Raw genomic sequence first — 19,893 nt, 5'->3', positions numbered from 1 at the left:
TTCGCCCTGAAACATTAACTCTACTTCTCTCTTCATAGATGCTGCCAGATCTGCTGAGTATTTCCAGCACTTTCTGTTTTTATCCCAGAATATTTGACTTTATCTTCATCTGACTTTAGCTTTTCTTCCCCCATAATTATTTTTTGAGGTAGCTTCACAGAAGCTTCACTTGACGCTCCCCGCTCCCCTCTCCACACCCCCCCCCCCCCGCCACCTTTCGTGGGGCATTTTGGGTGGAGTTCTAAAGCAGGCAGCGGAATAGTCAAATGAGGGGCTTTCTGGATGAGGGGCATACAGCTCACAACATAACTTGTAACGTAACTCAATAACATCTTCGGAATGTCGGATCTCCAGACGCTCCTAACTCTGCACTGTCAGTGGTGCCATCTTTTGGATGAGACATTAAATCGAGGCCCTATCTGCTCTCTCAAGTGGATGTAAAAGATCCAATGACACTATTCAAAGCTGGGTGGGAGAGTTTTCCCTGGTTACCTAGTCAATATTAATTCCTCAACCAAAATCTTAAACAGAAGACTTGGTCAGTAATATAACAACATAGTAATACAATAAGTGTCATATACCATCCAAACCCATGACTGCTACCGTCTAGAAGGACAAGGACACCACCACCTGGCAGTTTCTCTCCAAGTTATTCACCAGCCTGACTTGGAAACACATCGCCATTCCTTCACTGTTGCTGGGTCAAAATCCTGGAACTCCCTCCCTAACCGCACTGTGTGTGTACCCGCACACACTGCAGTGGATCAAGAAGACAGCTCACCACCACCTTGTCAAGGGCAATTAGGGATGGGCAATGAATGCTGGCCTAGCCAGCGAAGCCCATATCCCATTAAAGAATAAAAGAAAACAAAAATACTGTGGAGGCTGGAAATCTGAAGTGCAAACAGAAAATGCCTGCAAACTCCTTTTTTCATCTTTCACCTTCAACCCTTTTGCAATTTAATTTCTCCTGCCATTCACCCAATCCCAGCTTTTCTCTTTTGTTCTTTCCCCCGCTCTCCCATTCCCTACTTCCTGCTTAACACCAATGACATCTCGAACTTTTCTAGTTCTCTTGAAAGGTCACTGACCTGAAAGCCTACTCTGCAAGGAGTTTTACACTCCCACCAGGGGAGGGATGGCAGGGGTAAATTTGGGTGCCATTGCACACTGCTCTCCAACTCCTGTCACAGGGAACTGCTGGCAGTCTCACCTGATAGTCCGGGCTCCATCAATGAAAACATACCTTGGGGACTGTTGCAGTCCCAGCAGTGGCCACCATTCCCAGTGGCGCTGCTGGGATGAGAGAACCACATCCATTTGTTTGGCTGGCAGCTTTCAGAGGTGGGACTTCCCCTTGGAAGGGGGCACAAGACCCGCCTTAAATCAATTAAAGGCCTGATGGCCGTTAAGTGGCTGCTGGGAGAGCCAGCCATGTGCAAGTGAGTGCACCACCGTTTTTACATTGGGGGCATAGGGACCCCACCCCCAGCGTAAAATTCAGCCCCTGAATCTCTCCACCAATGCTGCCTGAGCTGCTGAGTATTCCCAGCATTTTCTGTTGTCAGATTATTGATCTCATTGCTGTTTGTAGAACCCTGCTGGGTGCAAATTGGCTATCCCTTTTCCTACGTTCCAATAGTTTAACAATACTTAATTAGCTTTGAAATACTTTAGGGTGTCCCAAAGATGTGAATGGTGCCAGATAAATGCAGCTTCTTTCTTTCTTTAGATAACAACAGTGAACAGAAATCAAAAGTATTTTATTGACTGTAAAAGAACTTCAGGAAGTTCAGAGGTGTGAAAGGCTCTATATGGAATCATAAAATGATTACAGCACAGGAGGAGGTCATTCAGGTTGTCAAGTCTATGCTGGCCCTCAGTAAGAGCACCTCAGTTAGGCCACTCCCATGCCTTTTCAACATTGCCCTATCTGCAAATCTCTTCTCTTCAGATAATTATCCAATTCCCTTTTGGATGCCTCGATTGAACCTGCCCTCCACCTCCAGGCAGTGCATTCCAGATCCTAACCACCTGCGTAATAAAGATTTTCCTCAAGTCGCCATTCGTTCTTTTGCCAATTACCTTAAATCTGTGTCCTCTGGTTTTCGACCCTTCTGCAAATGGGAACAGTTTCTCTCTTATTTACTCTGTCCAGACCCATCATGATTTTGAACTTTGCTTCTCTAAAGGGAACAGCCCGGGCTTCTCCGGTCTGTCCACATAACTGAAGTTCCTCATCCCTGGAAGCACTCTCGTGAATCTTTTCTGCACCCCCTCCGATGCCTTCCTAAAGTGTGATGTGCATTGGACTCAATGCTCCAGTTGAGGCCAAACCAGTGTTTTATAAAGTTTTGCCATAACTTCCTTGCTTCTGTACTCTATGCCTCTATTTATAAAGCCCAGGATCCTGTATGCTTTATTATCTGCTTTCTCAGCCTGCCCTGCACATATATCCCCAAGGACCTTCTCCTCTCGAAACCCCGTTTAGAATTGTACTTTTTATTTTATATTGGTTTTCCTCGAGAACTAGAGGGCACCAGATTTAAAGTAATTGGCAAAAGAAGCAATGGCAACATGAGGAGAAACTTCTTCATACAGCGAATGGTTAGGATCTGGAATGCACAGCCTGAGTGGGAGGTGGAGGTAGGTTTAATCAAGGCATTCAAGAGGGAATTGGATTATTATCTTAAAAGGAAGAAGGTGCAGGGTTACGGTGAGAAGGCGGGGGATTGACACGTGGTAAATTGCTCCTATGGAGAGCCGGTGCAGGCACGATGGGCAGGATTTTCTGGTCCTGTCCGCTGCTGGGATCATCCAGTCCCTCCGAAAGTCAATGGACTTTTGGCTGGGCTACTGAATTTCCCGCGATAGCTCCCACCATGACGGGGCTGGAAAATTCTAGCCATTGGTCCGAATGGCCCCTTTCTGTGCTGTAATCAATTCTGTGATTGTTCCTACCAAAATATATCACTTCACACTTTCATGTGTTCATGCACCTCACCAGCCTATCTACAACCTCTTGAATTCTATCACTAACCTCCCCACTGTTCACAATATTTCCAAGTTTTGTGTATTCTGCAAATTTTGAAATTGTGTGCTGCACACCCAAATACAGGTCATTGATATATATAAAGAAAAGGAGCGATTTAGTATCAAGCCCTGCGGAACCCTGCTGCATACCTTCCTCCAGTCCAAAAAACAACTGATCACCATGACTCTTTCCTGTCAATCAGCCAACTTTGTATCCATATCGCCACTGTTCCTTTTATTCCATGGGCTTTAACTTAGCGCTCAACCTGGTATTCAGCCCTTTATCAAACACCTTTTGGAAGTCTGTGTACATCACATCAATCACATTACCCTCTTCAAGCCCCTTTGTTACTTTGTCAAAAAACAGTATCAAATTAGTTGAATACAATTTGCCATCAACAAATTTGTGCTGGCTTTCTTTAGTTAATTCAGATTTGTCCAAGTGACTGTTAATTTTGTCCTGGATTATCATTTCTAAAAGCTTGTCTATCACTGAGTTTAAACTGACTGGCCTGCAGAATAAATACAAGTTTCGTCCTTCCTTAAAAATATACTCAAAATCAATCCTCCATCTTGATTCGGAGGTTGCAAATTCCCTCACTCCACTGACAGGGAATCAAATTGTGGGGTAGACATACGAATTAGGAACAGGAGTAGGCCACTTGGCCCTTTCAGCCTGCTCTGCCATTCAATAAGGTCATAGCTGATCTGATTGTAATCTCAACTCCACATCCTGCCTACTCCTGATAACTTTTCACCCAGTTGCTTATCAAGAGTCTATCTAGCTCTGCCTTAAAAATATTCAAAGGCTCTGCTTCCGCTGCCCTTTGAGAAAAAGAGTTCCAAAGACTCTCAACCCTTAAGAGAAAGAATTTCTCCTCATCTCTGTCTTAAATGGATGACCCCTTATGTTTAAACAGTGACCTCTAGTTCTAGATTCTTCCACAAGGAGAAACATGCTTTCCACTCTGTAAAGACCCCTCAGGAACTTATATGTTTCAATCAAGTTGCCAGGAAACAAAAAGGTTTTTTGAGTCCCCTTGGCAGAGCAGTACATATTGACTGACTATCCGGAGCTGGTTACTCTGAAGTGTTTCATGTTTAAGAAGTGAACCATTAGGATAAAGCCTTGGCTCAATGTGGGTGCTCTTGTATCTGGGCCACAATGAGTGGTTGTGGCGAATGGCATAGATACATTTATAGAAAAAACAGATAAGATGATGAGGAAGAAATGAATAGATGCACAGGCTGATATGGTTAGGTGAAGCAGGGGTGGGGGGGGTGAGGCTTGTGTGGAGCATTAACACCAGAATGGAATAGCTGGCCTGTTTCTATTCTGTAAAATTCTATGTCTTTGAATCTGAACCCTGTGCATTATGTGTGCTCAAGCAGTGCCTCAAGAGTGCAATCTGTTCAAAACCTGTTACTCAAAGCGTACAATGGCATCATTGTCCAAGAATAGTCCTAGCACAATCAGACTAAAGCTCACAGAGCTTAAACCTCAAGGACACACACACACACTTTCTGCATACTGATTGCCCAACTTTACATTTCCTGCTTAATGGTGTCTCTCTCTTTCAAGTCTATCCCTCATGGCTATCCAAGAATAGCCTCTGAATTCTCCCCCCAACCTTGCTGTTAACTGTTAATAAAATGTGTAACGTCTCACTTTGATCAGGAAATTTTATTTCCCTCTCTCTGGCTCGTTTTTGATTCTTTCATGAGATGTGGACGCTGTTGGCTAAACCAGCATTTATTGTTGATCCCTAATTGTCCTTGAGAAGGTGGTGGCGAGCTGCCTTCTTGAACTGCTGCAGTCGATGTATTTATATGGCTGGTCCAGTTCAGTTTCTGGTCCATGGTAAACCCCAGGATGTTGATAGTGGAGGATTCAGTGATGCTAATGCCATTGAATGTCAAGGGGTGATGGCTAGTTTCTCTCTTGTTGGAGATGGTCATTGCCTGGCATGTGTGTGGCACGAATGTTACTTATCAACCGAAGCCTGAATGTTGTCCAGGTCTTGCTGCATTTGGACATGGACAGCTTCATGATCTGAGGAGTTGTGAATGGCACTGAAAATTGTGCAATCATCAGCGAACATCTCCACTTCTGACCTTATGATGGTAGGAAGGTCATTGATGAAGATGGTTGGGCCTAGGACACTATCCTAAGGAACCCCTGCAACGATGCCCTGGGACTGAGATGATTGACCTCCAACAACTGCAAACATCTTCCTTTGTGCTAGGTATGACTCCAACCAGTGGAGAGTTTTCCCCTGATTCCCATTGACTCCAGTTTTGCTAGGACTCCTTGATGCCACACTCAGTCAAATGCTGCCTTGATGTCAAGGACAGTCACTCTCACCTCACTTCTGGAGTTCAGCTCTTTTGTCCATGTTTGAACCATGGTTGTAATGAGGTCAGGAGCTGATAGGCCCTGGCAGAACCCAAACTGAGCAGGTTATTATTAAGCAAGACAAAAACAAAAACAGAATTACCTGGAAAAACTCAGCAGGTCTGGCAGCATCGGCGGAGGAGAAAAGAGTTGACATTTCGAGTCCTCATGACCATTCGACAGAACTTGAGTTCGAGTCCAAGAAAGAGTTGAAATATGAATTCCTATTTCAACTCTTTCTTGGACTCAAACTCAAGTTCTGTCGAAGGGTCATGAGGACTCGAAACGTCAACTCTTTTCTCCTCTGCCGATGCTGCCAGACCTGCTGAGTTTTTCCAGGTAATTCTGTTTTTGTTTTTGTTTTGGATTTCCAGCATCCGCAATTTTTTTGTTTTTATTATTGTTAAGCAAGTGCTATTTGATAGCACTGTTGATAACCCCTTCCATCACTTTACTGGTGATCGAGAGTAGAGTGATGGGGCGGTAATTGGCCGGGTTGGATTTGTCCTAATTTTTGTGTACAGGACATACCTGGGCAATTTTCCACATTGCCAGGTAGATGCCAGTGTTGTAGCTGTACTGGAACAACTTGGCTAGGGGTGCGGCAAGTTCTGGAGCACAAGTCTTCAGTACTATTGCTGGAATATTCTCAGTGCCTTCAGCCATTGTTTGATATAACGTGGAGTGAATTGAATTGGCTGAAGACTGGCACCTATGATGCTGGGGACCTCAGGAGGAGGCCGAGATGAATCATACACACAGCACTTCCGGCTGAAGATTGTTGCAAATGCTTCAGCCTTATCTTTTGCACTGATGTGCTGGGCTCCCCCATCACTGAGGATGGGGATATTTGTGGAGCCTCTTCCTCCAATGAGTTGTTTAATTGTGCACCACCATTCACAACTGGATGTGGCAGGATTGCAGAGCTTAGATTTGATGTCTTGGTTGTGGGATCACTTAGCTGTGTCCATCACTTACTGCTTATGCTGTTTGGCATGCAAGTAATCCTGTGTTATAGCTTCACCAGGTTGACACCTCATTTTTAGGTATGCCTGGTGCTTCTCCTGGCATGCCCTCCTGCATTCTTCACTGAGCCAGTGTTGATCCCCTGGCTTGGTGATAATGGTAGAGTGGGGGATATGCCGGGCCATGAGGGTATAGATTGTTTGAGTACAATTCTGCTGCTGTTGATGGCCCACAGTGCCTCATGGATGCCCAGTTTCAAACTGTTAGATCTGTTTAACACAGTGGTAGTGCATACCCAAAGTGAAGATGGAGCTTCCGTCTTCACAAGCACTGTGTGATGGTCACTTTTACCGATACTGTCATGGACAGATGCATCTACAACAGGTAGATTGATGAGGACAAGGTCAAGTAGGTTTTTTCCTCTTGTTGGATCCCTCACCACCTGCTGCAGACCCAGTCTAGCAGCTATGTCCTTTAGGACTCAGCCAGCAGTGCTACTGAGCCACTTTTGCTGATGGACATTGAAGTCTCCCACACAGAGTACATTCTGTGCCCTTGCCACCCTCAGTATTTCTTCCAATTGGTGTTCAACATGGAGGAGTGGGGGGCAGTAGGTGGTAATCAGCTGGCGGTTTGGGCTGATGCCATGAGGCTTCATGGGGTCCAGAGTCAATGTTGGGAACTCCAGGGCAACTCCCTCCCAACTGTATGCCACTGTGCAGCCATTTCTGGTGTGTCGTCCTGCCGTTGGGACAGGACATAGCCAGGGATGGTGATGGCTTTGTATAGGACTTTGTAAGGAATGATTCATGGCTCTCCCAATTTTGGCACAAGACCCCAGATGTTAATAAGGAGGACTTTGCAGGGTTGACAGGGCTGGGTGCGCTGTTGTCATTTCCAGCGCCTAGGTCAATTTTTGACTTTTCCATTGTGGTTTGGTACAGCTGAGTGGCTTGCTAGGCCATTTCACAGGGCATTTAAGGGTCAACCACATTGCTGTAGGTTTGGAGTCAGAACTAGGCCAGACAATGTAAGGACGGCAGATTTCCTTCCCTAAAGGGTATTAGTGGAACAGATGGGTTTTTACAACAATTGATGATAGTTTCATGATCACCACTATTGAGACTAGCTTTCAATTCCAGATTTATTAATTGAATTTAAATTTCACCACCTGCCATGGTGGGATTTGAACCTGTGGCCCCACAGCATTAGCCTAGGCTAGCCTAGTGACATTACCACAATGCCACCGCTGCCCTGCTTGCTGGAGAATGATTCCTGAGATCCCAGCTGCCTCACTGCCAGGAGAAGGCAGGAGGCAGGATTAGTGGTAGGTGTGAGGGGAAGAGAGTGGTTTGGTAACATGGGACAGGTGAGGAGCAGCGTAGCGCAACAAGAGCTGCAGCATTACAAAAATCCATGTGACAGTGTGATGGGGTGAATATTGAGCAGCTTAGGACAATAATATAAAAGCAAAATACTGCAGATGCTGGAAATCTGAAACAAAAACAGAAAATGCTAGAAAAACTCAGCAGGTCTGGCAGCATCTGTGGAGAGAGAAACAGTTATCATTTTGAATCCATATGACCCTTCTTCAGAGTTTAGGACAATAGGTTAGTTTAGATTACAGCAAGTATTCCTATAACATATTGTTAATGAGGGAAAACCCAGAGAGATTGGAGTTCATGGTGGGCTTGGTGGAGCCCCAGAGCATGTGGATGGGAGAGGGGCAGCAGCTATTGTAGAAAACGTCCCATTGGTTTACAGTGCCTTGTTGACAATGCAGACGTGACAGCATCGTCACTGGGTGCTGGCGATCGCCCATGACGAGATGCAGCAGCCTCTGGGTCAAATATTGGGGTCGATTTCCACTCCCTCCTCCTGGCCTTAACATCCTCAAAAAGGTATCAGTAGCCGTGATTACAGGCTGTCTACTATTCCTTAAGGGGAAAATAAACTTGCATTTATATAGTGCCTTTCATGACCACTGGATGTCCCAAAGTGCTTTACAGCAAATGAAGTACTTTTGAAGTGTAGTCACAGTTGTAATGTAGGAAATGCAGCAGCCGTTTTGCACACAGCAATCTGATAATGACCAGATCACCTTTAGTGATTACATAGGACTGCATTGGATATATGGCACAGATTCAGCCCAACTAGTCCATGCTGATTATGGTCCACTTGAGCCTTCTCCTATCCTTATCTCATTCTACCATCATAACCCTCTATTTTGTTCTCCCTTAAATGTCTGTCTAGTTTCCCATTCTCTGTGGTAGTGACCTCCACACTCAATATTGATTGAGGGATAAAGAAGCTCTTCAATTTCTTCTGATGAGGAACATATCCCTCTCTTTCCCTCCCAGATGCTGATAGGCCTTGCAGAACTTTACAGCACAGAAGGGGGCCCCCTTCTGTCATCAAGCCTTTGCTGACTCATTGAAAGAACTATCCAATTAGTTCCACTCCAACCCACCTCTTTTCCTTAGGCCCTGCAAATGTTTCCTGTTCAAGTACTTATCCAATTCCCTTTTGAAGGTTGTTATTGAGTCTGCTTCCACCTCCCTTTCAGGTAGCGGGTTCCAGATTATAAGAACTTGCTGCGTAAAGATGAAACTCTTCATCTTCCCTCTGGTTTCTTGCCCAATTGCTGTAAATCTACATCTCTCTTTGCAGAAACACATTGATTTGTTGTCAGTTCCAGGGTTTTTCAGGGCAAATGGTACTGAACTTGCTCCCTGGTCTGTGACGTGTTCACTGATGCTAACTAGTGCAGGGGCAGGAGTTGTAGCTTCTGCTAGTGCTGAGACATCTTTCTACACATTGCAGCACCATCACTGCCGAGTGTTATAAAGAAAAGCTCGATGGCCCATACTTACTGATGGAGCAGATTAAATCCAGGAACCTCTCCTTGGGGAAGAGTGGGTTTTCCAGGCCTCGGAAGTACAGCTTCAGGACACCGGCTACTGAGTTGATATCATGCTCGTTGTGATCATCCACTAGGGGGTCCTCACCTAGTTTGTGAAGGAGAGAATTTATGTTAACGCAAGACCTTACGGACTGAGCTTGACTGGGCTTGACTGGGGAAAATTCAGGCTTTAGGCCCCAGAAGGAAAACCTGGGCTTATGCTACTCTGAGCTATGCACTGTCAAAAGAAAGACGGACAGGCTTGCATTTATATGGCATTTTTCAACTCACCGGGCTTATGAAAATCTTCACAACCAATGAAGTACATTTTTGAAGTGTAGTCACTATGGCAATGTATGAAATGCAACAATTAACTTATGCACAGCAAGATCCCACAAACAGCAATGTGATAATGACCAGATCAGCTGTTTTTTGCGATGTTGATTTAGGGGTAAATATTGGCCAGGACACTGGAGATAACTCCTTCACTCTTCTTCAAAACAGTGCCATGGGACCTTTTACATCCACCTGAGCAGGCAGATGGGACCTCAGTTTAATGCCTCACCTGAAGGCCAGCACCTCAGACAGTGCATCCCTCCCTCAGTAATACACTGGAGCATCAGCCTCAACTTTTGTGCCCAAGCTCTGGAGTGAGACTTGAATCTAGAACCTTGTGACTCAGAGGCGAGAATGCTACCAACTGAGCCATGGCTAAGACAGAAACATCCCCAGTATCCCTTCTCTCCCACAACTTACCATGGGGTCTGTGGACAGCCTCTGGGCCCTACAGTTTTGACCTGCCAGGAGACAGTGACCTCTACTCTGTCTGTTCTGGAAAGGGAGTGGGCAGACAGGATGTAAGTGAGGCCTAGGAGTTAAAACAGCCCTAGTCTCAAAGTGATGACATCAAGCGAATCTTATGTTCATTGCAACCTCCTGAAACCCATTCCCAGTTAAATTCCTCATCCTCCTGCCAAAATATGTGTTATATATTTTATATCCCAGAGTTATGCAGAGGTGACACTAGTTTCTATGAAGGTAACAGTTGTTATCTTTTAAACATTTAAACACTTGCAGTGCTTTAAAATTTTGAGGAAAGATGGACTGGGATCAGTAATTTGGGGTTAATATTCCTGTAATTAAGCCTTGTCTTGTGTTGAGTAGATTCAATACTGTTTTAATATCTTAGTGTGTAAGCCAAGAAGAAACAATCATCAAAGGCCCAGGGAGAACGGCAGTCTATGGGTTAACGTAGGAGATCACAACAGGGCAAGTTCTTATTTTACATTTCTTTTCACTCAAGCGCCCAAGGGCTTGATTCCAGGTGAGTGGGTAATTGTACAATTTGTCTAAAACTAATTTATGAACAAAATCAAACACTCATTAAAACTCTATTAAGATGTGCAATCTCCCTCGATGTCAGCTAATGTACCGTATGTGAAGCTTTGCTTGCAAAACTGTTGCAGTGTCAATGAAACAGAAGCTCTCAATATACCATCAACACCTGCTGTGTCTGCATTATTTCTGGGGCCTTATTCAACCATCAGGATTCAGCTACTGATCCCACTCTCTGTCTTAATTACAGTTCAGTATACAGCCCAGGATCAGGGAGGGAGGGAGGGGAAAGAGGAAAGGTGGAGGGGGGAGAGGGTGAGGAGGGGGAGATGGAGGGGAGGTGGTGGGAGAGGGAGGTGGTGAGGAAAAGGTAGGACAAAGGAGAAAGGGTGGGAGGGAGTGGGAGGTGAGGAGGGAGAGAGAGAGCATTGGAGGGGGGAAGAGGGAGATTGAGGGGAGAGGGAGAGCGAGAGGTGGGGGGAAGAGGGAGAAGGAGAGCGTTGGGGGCGAGGGAGAGGGAGAGTGTTTGGGGAGAGAGGGAGAGTGTTGGGCGGGAGAGGGAGAGTGTTGGAGGGGGCAGAGGGAGAGAATTGGAGGGGGAAGGGAGGGTGAAGGGTCATGGGGGAGTGTGAGGGAGGGGGAGGAAAGAGGGAGAGAGAGAGAGGTAGGGGAAGAGAGGCAGGAGGGAGAGGTGGAGAGAGTGAGAGGGATAGAGAGGCGGTGAGAGAGAGATAGCAGGGGGGAAGGAAGAGTAGGAGGGGGAGAGAGGTTGGGAAGGGAGTGGGATGGGGAGAGAGGGTTGGTTAGAGGGTGGGGGTGGAAGACAGTGGGAGGGAGGCAGCAATGGGGAGGGAGGTTGAGAGGTTGTAACAGGTATGGGAGGATGAAGAGAGGAAGGCTGAGGGGGGAAGAGAGGGAAGGTATGTGGAAGTGGGAAGAGTAGGAAGGGGACAAGAGGAAGGGGGAGGAGAAAGGGGGGAGTGGGTAGGAGGGGAAAGGGAGGGGTAGGTGAGGGTGGAAGGGAGGTGGGGGAGAGTGAGGTTGGGGGGAGAAGAAGGGAGAGGGTGGGAGAGAGGGACGGGGAGAGGGTGGGAAAAAGGGAGGGGTGGAGGGCGAGGGTGGGAAGTGGTGAGTGAGAGGGTGGGGAGCGGGAGATCGTGGGAGGTGGAAAGTGAGAACATTGGAGGGGGGTAGAGGGATAGAGAGGGGGTGAGGGAGAAACAGCAGGGGAGGGAGAGAGGAGAGAAAGCAAGAGTGGGAACGGGGAGAGAGGTTGGGATGGAGGTAGAGATGGAGAGCGGGGCAGCAGAGGGAGGGGTGGGGGACTGAGATGGTGCAGTGGGAGGGGAGGCTGAGGGAGGGGAAGAGCAAAAAGAAGGGTGGGGGGGTGGAAGAGAGGGCAGGGGGGAGAGGAAGAGAGAGGGAGGGGAGGAAAGGGAGGAGGAGAGAGAGAGGGAGGGGGAGATGGAGAGGGGGGAGAGAGAGATGGAGGGAGGGGGAGAGGGAGAGAGAAAGACCGAGGGAGGGATGGAGTGTGGAGAGACAGAGTGTGGGAGCGAGTAGAGAGAAGGGTAAAGAGAGGGAAGAATGGGATAGGGAGAGAGGATAGAGAAAAAGAGGAGGGAGAAAAGAGGGGGGAGAAAGGGGAGAAAAGAGGGGGGAGAAAGGGAGGAAAAGGGCGGGGGAGCGAGGGGGGCATGGGGGGGCGAGGGGGGCAGGGAGCGAGGGCGGGCAGGGAGCAAAGGGGGGGTGGGGGAGTGAAGGGGGCGGGGAGAACGAGAAGGGGGTGCAGGGGAGCAAGAAAGGGGGGATGGAGAACTAGAAAAGGGAGGGCGGGAGAACGAGAAGGGGGGGCGGGAGAACGAGAAGGGGGGGGCGGGAGAACGAGAAGGGGGGGCGGGAGAACGAGAAGGGGGGGCGGGAGAACGAGAAGGGGGGGCGGGAGAACGAGAAGGGAGGGGGGCGGGAGAATGAGAAGGGGGGGCGGGAGAACGAGAAGGGAGGGGGGGCGGGAGAATGAGAAGGGGGGACGGGAGAATGAGAAGGGGGGACGGGAGAACGAGAAGGTGGGGGTGGGAGAACGAGAAATGGGGCCAGAGAACGAGAAGTGGAGGGGGTGGGCGTGAGAGAGTGAGAGGGGTGAGGGTGAGAGAGAGGAGGAGATGTACCACATGAGCTATACCAGGGCCCATGCAGCCATATATTTTTAATTGTTGTAACACAGAGCAGCCGTGTATCTGCATCCCCAGCGCAGAAAAACCTTAACAGGGTCAATGGCAACAGCACCTAGATCCTCCCTCAAACTTACCTCTCTCAAAGGCATTCTTGATGTCATTGACTTCACTCTGAGAGCCAGGAACACGGAAAATACCCTGCTGTTGTAACCCTAAAAATAAAACAAACATTTTCCAGAAATTGTTCTGTACGAAATCTAAAAGAATCATGACCAGCAGTTGCCTGACCCAATCAGCTCAGTGGACTTTGTATTAAATTAACCTCATCAACTCTGCATAGCAGAATGTTTATGCTAATGGCACAGGTTTGTTCTTCTTTAAGTAACTCCATCATTTTACTATTAGCCAGAGAAGAGTTAACATCATCATTCTGATCAAAGATGATGTTCCTCATTTCAGAATGTAATTTGGTACGAGCTCAAAGGTATGATGATTAGAGACTAATCATTTACTCCTGAAGAGCAGATATCATCCCTGTTCTGTGGCGACTTAGCCAGCCTCAATTGGGACATCATTTGGGATGCTACAATTGCCTCTAGCCAGGACAGCCAGGGTTTCCACTCCAGTAACTTCTGCTAGAAAATGTGAAGACGTCAGGTGAGTCCAAATAATCTGGAACTACATAGACACTGCTATAAGGCCCAGGTGACCCTGAACCATAGGTATTGGTCAACACCAGGTAACCCTCAGTGCCACAAGCTGCTGCTCAGCCCCAGGTAACCAGGGCTCGTTCTGCTGTGAATATGGGTTAAAAACCTGCCGACACTCACTTGCTGGTCTTGCACATGAGGAATGGATGAAGTATTGGAGGAGATCCAAGGAATGGGAATTCCAACAGGGACCAGTACATACAGGACAGAGAAAAACATTATGGATATGAATTACCATAGAGATTGATGAATCGAATACAGCTCTCCACCACAAGTGGGATGGGTTGTCCAGAATCCTTAAATAAGAAGAGAGAAGTTGTCAGGAAATGAGAGTGCTTAGCAAGAACCCAGACAGCCACACGCAGAACCAACAGGCAAATGCATGGCACAGATCAGAGGCACGCTGGGCCCTTACGGTCAAAAGTTCATGTAACAAGAAGAAACCCAAGGTCAGCCCTGGGGCAAATCATCGCCATAAAAATTAACCCGAGGACAATAATCCAAAAACTGCAGTCATCGGTCATACAAATATCACGTCTGGTTCAGAAATGTAGTCATGGCAATAGCTCTGATCCCATCCCACTCATCTTTCTTTCACAGTTCCCTCTACGTTGTCCCTTCAAACATTCTCAGGAGAAGAGCTATCCAATTAGTCCCATTACACTGATCTTGTCCTATTACAATAATCTTGCCCTGAAGCCTGGCAAATGTTTCCACTTCAAATGTTTATCAACTTGCCTTTTGAAAGTTACTATTGAATTTGCTTCCACACCCTTTCAGGCAACTCGATGTGCAAAATAAAACTCAACCTGTCTCTGGTTCTTTTGCCAAGGGCCTTAAACTTGTGTCCTTTGATTACTATAACCCTCCTGCCGACAGAAAATCCTTATTTACTTTATGGGAACCCTCACAATTTTGGACAACTCTATGCGGCAGAATTTTTCCGTCGATGAGCTGGGGGCAGGGTCTGCTCGCCGACACAAAAATGATGGGAACCCCCGACATCATCCCGCCCCATTTAAATATTCAGGAAGGCGGGCAGGCAGTGCAATCAGCTGTCTGCCCGCTGACCTGTCAATGGCCAATTGAGGCCATTGGCAGGGTAGTTAAACCAATTAAAGGCCCTTCTTGTCCATCTTAAGGCTGGTGGGCAGGCCAGGAGCCCCAGCGGGCTTATGAAAAAACATGACACCTCATCCACTGGCGGGATGAGGTTTCATTGTCTGTAAAGTTTTTGTGATATTTATTAACATGTCCCATCTCGTGTGACATTGTCACATGAGGGGGACGTGTTAATAATTTCTTTATTTTTAAAGTTTCAAACACTGTTAGTGATCTCCCTGAGGCACTTAGTCTCAGGGAGATGTGCGTGAATGAGCGCACTGACAGTTGGGGAAACCCCGCCCCCTGCACAGGAAGCACATAGCGCTTCCCTTCGGGCAGGCCGCTGGGCAGGCCTTAATTGGCCCGCCCACTCAAAATGGCGGCGGGGCCTGTTTTGGCGGCGGTGATCGGCTGCCCGCCCGCCCATCAAGGGCAAAATTCTGCCCATTAAATCTCCTCTTCAACTGCAGTTGCTCCGGATTATTCCCTGGTGACAGGTGCCACAAATGTGTTTGTGTACACATATGTAAAATATCACAGGTTCATCACAATAATGCATGTTTGCTCAAGGTCCAGGAGGTCTGTCAGAACCTGTACAATTGTATCTCCACTCACAGGGAAACCAGCTCAAATATTTGCAAAAAATACCCCAGAATTGCTTGGAGAAAGTTATGTTGACATCAATCAATGCAAACACTTTTGAATCTGTCGTAATTTGCATACTAATTAGGAAAATATGCGAAAAGCACAAGTTCAAATGAATGTTAATTAGCCCCCGGATGTTTGAGCAGGGGAGATATTGCAGCAAAAAAAAACAGGCAGACAATGAATCAGTTTAATTAAATCCATTTAAACTTTTCATGTTTCTCTGCTGCAGCAAGAAGCTGACAAGTGTTTTACCCGTGGTGCAGGGGAGGGGGGGGTGGGGTCAGGTAGGGAGCAGCTGATGATGAGAGGGAGTCACAGGATTCCCTTAGATATTTGGGTGGGTTCTGTGTAACCCATCCAATGAATGCTGCTTCTAGTAATGTCAGCTCACTGCCAAGTCTCCTATCAGCCCTCTACTGTTCCAGATGCTCAAATTCTACTGGATGTCATCTTGATTTTAACAGTCCCCCATTGTTGCCATTGGTAACAGCATTATTGTCTGCAGCTCAGAACAGCTCGGGCCATTGAAGGATGCTTGCTATTGGCAAATCATCTCAGGCGTTCACGTTCCTATTCGTAGGTTGGGCATATTGTTTGTAGCCCTTCCTGTTTATCTACAGTGCCTTACCTCCCTTAGTACCAGTGCCCCACCCAATCCTTTGTTGTGGGCGCCAGTTTTATTTAAATCCAGATAGCACTGATTCAGTCAAATTGAAGGACCAGGGGACAGCTGCATTTATTTGTTTTCCCATGCACTGGTCTCTCTGCCCTTTCCGCCCCGCAGGGAATCACCGATTGGTCCAAGGGAAAGTTTGACTCCCAGTCCGCATGACCTCATCTGGGGTTAGGGATTTACAACTGGCACCAGTGCTGCTGGGGTTTTGAGGGGGGGTGGGGAGGGGGCATTCAGCTAGGGTGGGGTCCTGCTCCAGATTGATTCCAGCTTGATGGTTGAGGTCATGGCTGTGATGGACCCTGATACCAACAAAAAAAAGTGATCAAGTTGTTCACTAACCCCTTTCAAGGGAAAAAGACCCCTTGCTGTTCTTACCTGGTTTGGCCTACATGTGACTCCAATCCCACCTATTATTTTGTCTGGTCAAATAACCTCCCCAACATCTTCAATGTTCCTATAATCAATAAATAAAGGTGTTCCAAATAACCATTTTTCCCTGTGATTTTTCACTCTGCTCACCTGCATCAGTATCCAGGTGTTGAATTTCCAATTCCCGGAAATTCCAGTGAACCCTAGCTCCTGATCAGGACACTCCCACATTCACTGTGAAGTGATGTCGTATGCTTGTCTCATAATTTATCACAAAACTGCTTGGAAATGGGGCCCTGGGTCACCAGGACCCACCTCTCACCACCCCACCCCCCCACCCTCCTCCCACACCTTGCTTCAGAAGCTAGCTCTACAGCGTATACCTGAATCCTCGTGCGGGCATTCCTTCTTCCTCTGTCAGCGGCGAAGCAAGAAAAAAACACAGATGAAGCAAAGAATAAAAGTAAGTCAGGTCCCGCATGATCCCACAGAGGCCTCAGGACAGGTCAGAGAGGCTTGAATGCAGTGGCAGCTTATCAAGCCTGGGGCTGTCTGCATCTCAAATGCTCTTGATGCAATATTGGAAATTATCAAAGCAATTGGGATTGTTGTTTAAAAACCCAACCAATGCATTAATTGCCCTTTAGGAAGGGAAGCTGCTGTCTATAAATGGTCTGATTTATACCTGACTCCAATTCCAACCAACATGGTTGATTCTTAAACATCAACTGAAATGGCCTTGCAAGCTCATTCAGTTGTAAGGGTGACGAGGGCTACACAAGAAATGCATCTCCAGAGGAAATGTGGTGCACTGGCAATGTCACTGGGCTAGTAATCCAGAGGCCCAGGCTAATGCTCTGGGAACATGGGTTCAAATCCCACCATGGCAGCTGGTGGAATTTAAATTCAATTAATAAATCTGGAATTGTATAGCTAGCGTATCAATATTGGTGCTATGAAACTATCACCTGGTTCACTCATGTCCTTTAGGGAAGGAAGTCTGCCATCCTTACCTGGTCTGGCCTACATGTAACTCCAGACCCATAGCAATGTGGTTGACTCTTACCTGCCCTTTGAAATGGCCTAGCAAGCCACTCAGTTCAAGGGCAATTAGGGATGGGCAACAAATGCTGGCCTTGACAGTGATGCCCACATCCAATGAAAGTAGAAAAAAAGTCCTGAGGATGAATATATAAAACAAAAAATGGTTCTGTTGGGGAATTCCACTCTTGTGACACCAAGTCATTGAATTAGAGGGGTTTCATTCCAGACTTTTTTTTTTTTTTACTCGTCACAGGATGTGGATGTCACTGGCTAGGTCGGCATTTATGCTCTGTGTTAGCCAATCTCAGCCAGGCTGGCATAGGAAGTCAGGGCGAGTCCGCAGTTTGGTGGGGGTTGTTGGGGGCTTGGAGGGGAGGGTTGGGGGGTTGAGGGGAGGGGGGTGTGGCGGGCATGGTGTGGAAAATGATTCAGGATTTTGACTTCTGATAGCTATGTTCAGACTTTGACTGGATAGCAGAGATTGGACGAGGACAGGATTGGATTCGACCATGATGCTTCACAAAATCTAAGTTTCCCACCATTTGCTATCATGATCAGTGAGGTACAGGGGGGCTTAGCCTGCAAGAGTTGGTTCCAACTTGGACAAGAGGGCAGAAGTGGCCTCGCAGGCCATTTGGTTGTCAGGGTAACGAGGGGTGGCCAATGACTGTCAGCCTGACCAGCTGTGTCCACATCCCTAGGATGAATACAAGAGGGAAACATTTGGCATTGCAAGTGAATTGCCTTCTTAGTTGATCGTGGTTTGGCACCACAATGAAGGGTGTGATGGGAATTTAAAATAATATTTATAAATATAGGGAACTGATGAAAGATACAATCTCAGTATTTAGACCAGAGGCTAGCAACGAAACAAACTCCACAGTTCAATGCCTTTCAGAGAGATAGGGACAAACTTGGAGAATAATCAGTGATAAAATGGATATTTTACCTAGTTCTCATTGTGTTGCCTCATGTCCCTCATGATATCTTCACCTCACTTGAGCTTACAAAACACATCCTCTGTTTTCCCCCTGCCCTCTCCTGCAGGTGTTAAAGCTTACTGGGATCCAGCCACATGGGTCAAACACTGTTAGGGTCTCACTGAAGTAGCCATCCTTTCCGGTTTGAGCCTACCAGGGGGCATTAGTGGGCTATTTGATCTGGAGAGGATCACAGCTGAGCCAGATCCTGCCCCATACTCAGTTCACATATTCCAGTGAAGTGGGGATAGCGGTTGGCGAGTTGGGGAAAAGTCCACTGGAAAACAATGAGCAGGAACTCTGGTTGACTCTTACAGCACAGACCAGGAACCCGAACAGAGACTGTTTTTTTTTTATTCATTCAAGTGATGTAGGCTTCGCTGGCTAGACCAGCATTTATTGCCCCATCCCTAATTGCCCTTGAGGTGGTGGTGGTGGGCTGCCTTCTTGAACTGTTGCAGTCCATGTGGCGTAGGTACACCCACAGTGCTGTTAGGGAGGGAGTTCCAGGATTTTGACCCAGCAACAGTGAAGGAATGGCGATATATTTCCCAGTCAGGATGTTGAGTGACTTGGAGGGGAACTTCCAGGTGGTGGTGTTCCCATCTATCTGTTGCACTTGTCCTTCTAGATGGTAGTGGTCATGGGTTTGGAAGGTGCTGTCTAAGGAGCCTTGGTGAATTCCTGCAGTGCATCTTGTAGATGGTACACACTGCTGCTCCTGTGTGTCGGTGGTGGAGGGAGTGAATGTTTGTGGATAGGGTGCCAATTAAGTGGGGTGCTTTGTCCAGGATGGTGTCAAACTTCTTGAATGTTGTTGGAGCTGTACTCATCCAGGCAAGTGCGGAGTATTCAATCACACTCCTGACTTGTGCCTTGTAGATGGTGGACAGGCTTTGGGGAGTCAGGAGGTGAGATACTTATTGCAGGATTCCTAGTCCCTGACTTGCTCTTGTAACCACAGTACTTATATGGCTAGTCCAGTTCAGTTTCTGATCATTGGTAACCCCCAGGATGTTGATAGCAGGGGATTCAGTGATGGTAATGCCATTGAACATCAAGGGTTGATGGTTAGATTTTCTCTTGTTGGAGACAGTCATTGCCTGGCACTAGCTGGCACGAATGTTACTTGCCACTTGTCAGCCCAAGCTGACAAGTGGCAAATATAGTTCAATAGGTGCAGATACTCATTCAGGCCACCACTTGACTAACTTCATCAGTGTCACAAGACTCTTTGAAAATCAGGCAGTGCAAGTCCTGGGTGGGTAGAAGAAAAATTACTGTGAATAATAGTCCAATAATCTTTGACAGAATTTTGTAGTAATTTATTAAGTGGAGAGGGGAGTGGGCTCTTTTCTTTATGCTCCAGGCAGCTGAGAGGGCAGGACTGAGGCCTATAACCTGATTCCAGCCTGACCTCAATGACCCTGTGAACAGTTTGCCTGTCCTGACCGGGCCCGACTATACTTTTCCTGTTGTCTCCCTATTCAATACCTTTCAGATCAGGGACCACTGGGGCAAGACTTGAATCTGTCTTTGTTCCGCCACCATGACTCT

At 47.1% G+C, this 19,893-nt stretch overlaps 1 protein-coding gene across 1 annotated transcript in view; it reads right to left on the bottom strand.

Moving 5' to 3' along the window:
• srgap3 (SLIT-ROBO Rho GTPase activating protein 3) overlaps nt 1–19,893 on the bottom strand; it is a 492,705-nt gene that overhangs the window by 21,793 nt on the left and 451,019 nt on the right. Inside the window, exons 11-13 of the mRNA XM_041192000.1 lie at nt 13,751–13,811; nt 12,940–13,017; nt 9,268–9,402 (exon numbers count right to left, since the gene is read on the bottom strand). Of these exons, the coding sequence (XP_041047934.1) occupies nt 9,268–9,402; nt 12,940–13,017; nt 13,751–13,811 (274 nt within the window). The remainder of the gene's footprint in view (nt 1–9,267; nt 9,403–12,939; nt 13,018–13,750; nt 13,812–19,893) is intronic.

The sequence above is a fragment of the Carcharodon carcharias genome, chromosome 7 (assembly GCF_017639515.1).
Source record: "Carcharodon carcharias isolate sCarCar2 chromosome 7, sCarCar2.pri, whole genome shotgun sequence".
Taxonomy (NCBI): Eukaryota; Metazoa; Chordata; class Chondrichthyes; order Lamniformes; family Lamnidae; genus Carcharodon; species Carcharodon carcharias.
This window is presented reverse-complemented; position numbering and strand designations above follow the sequence as displayed.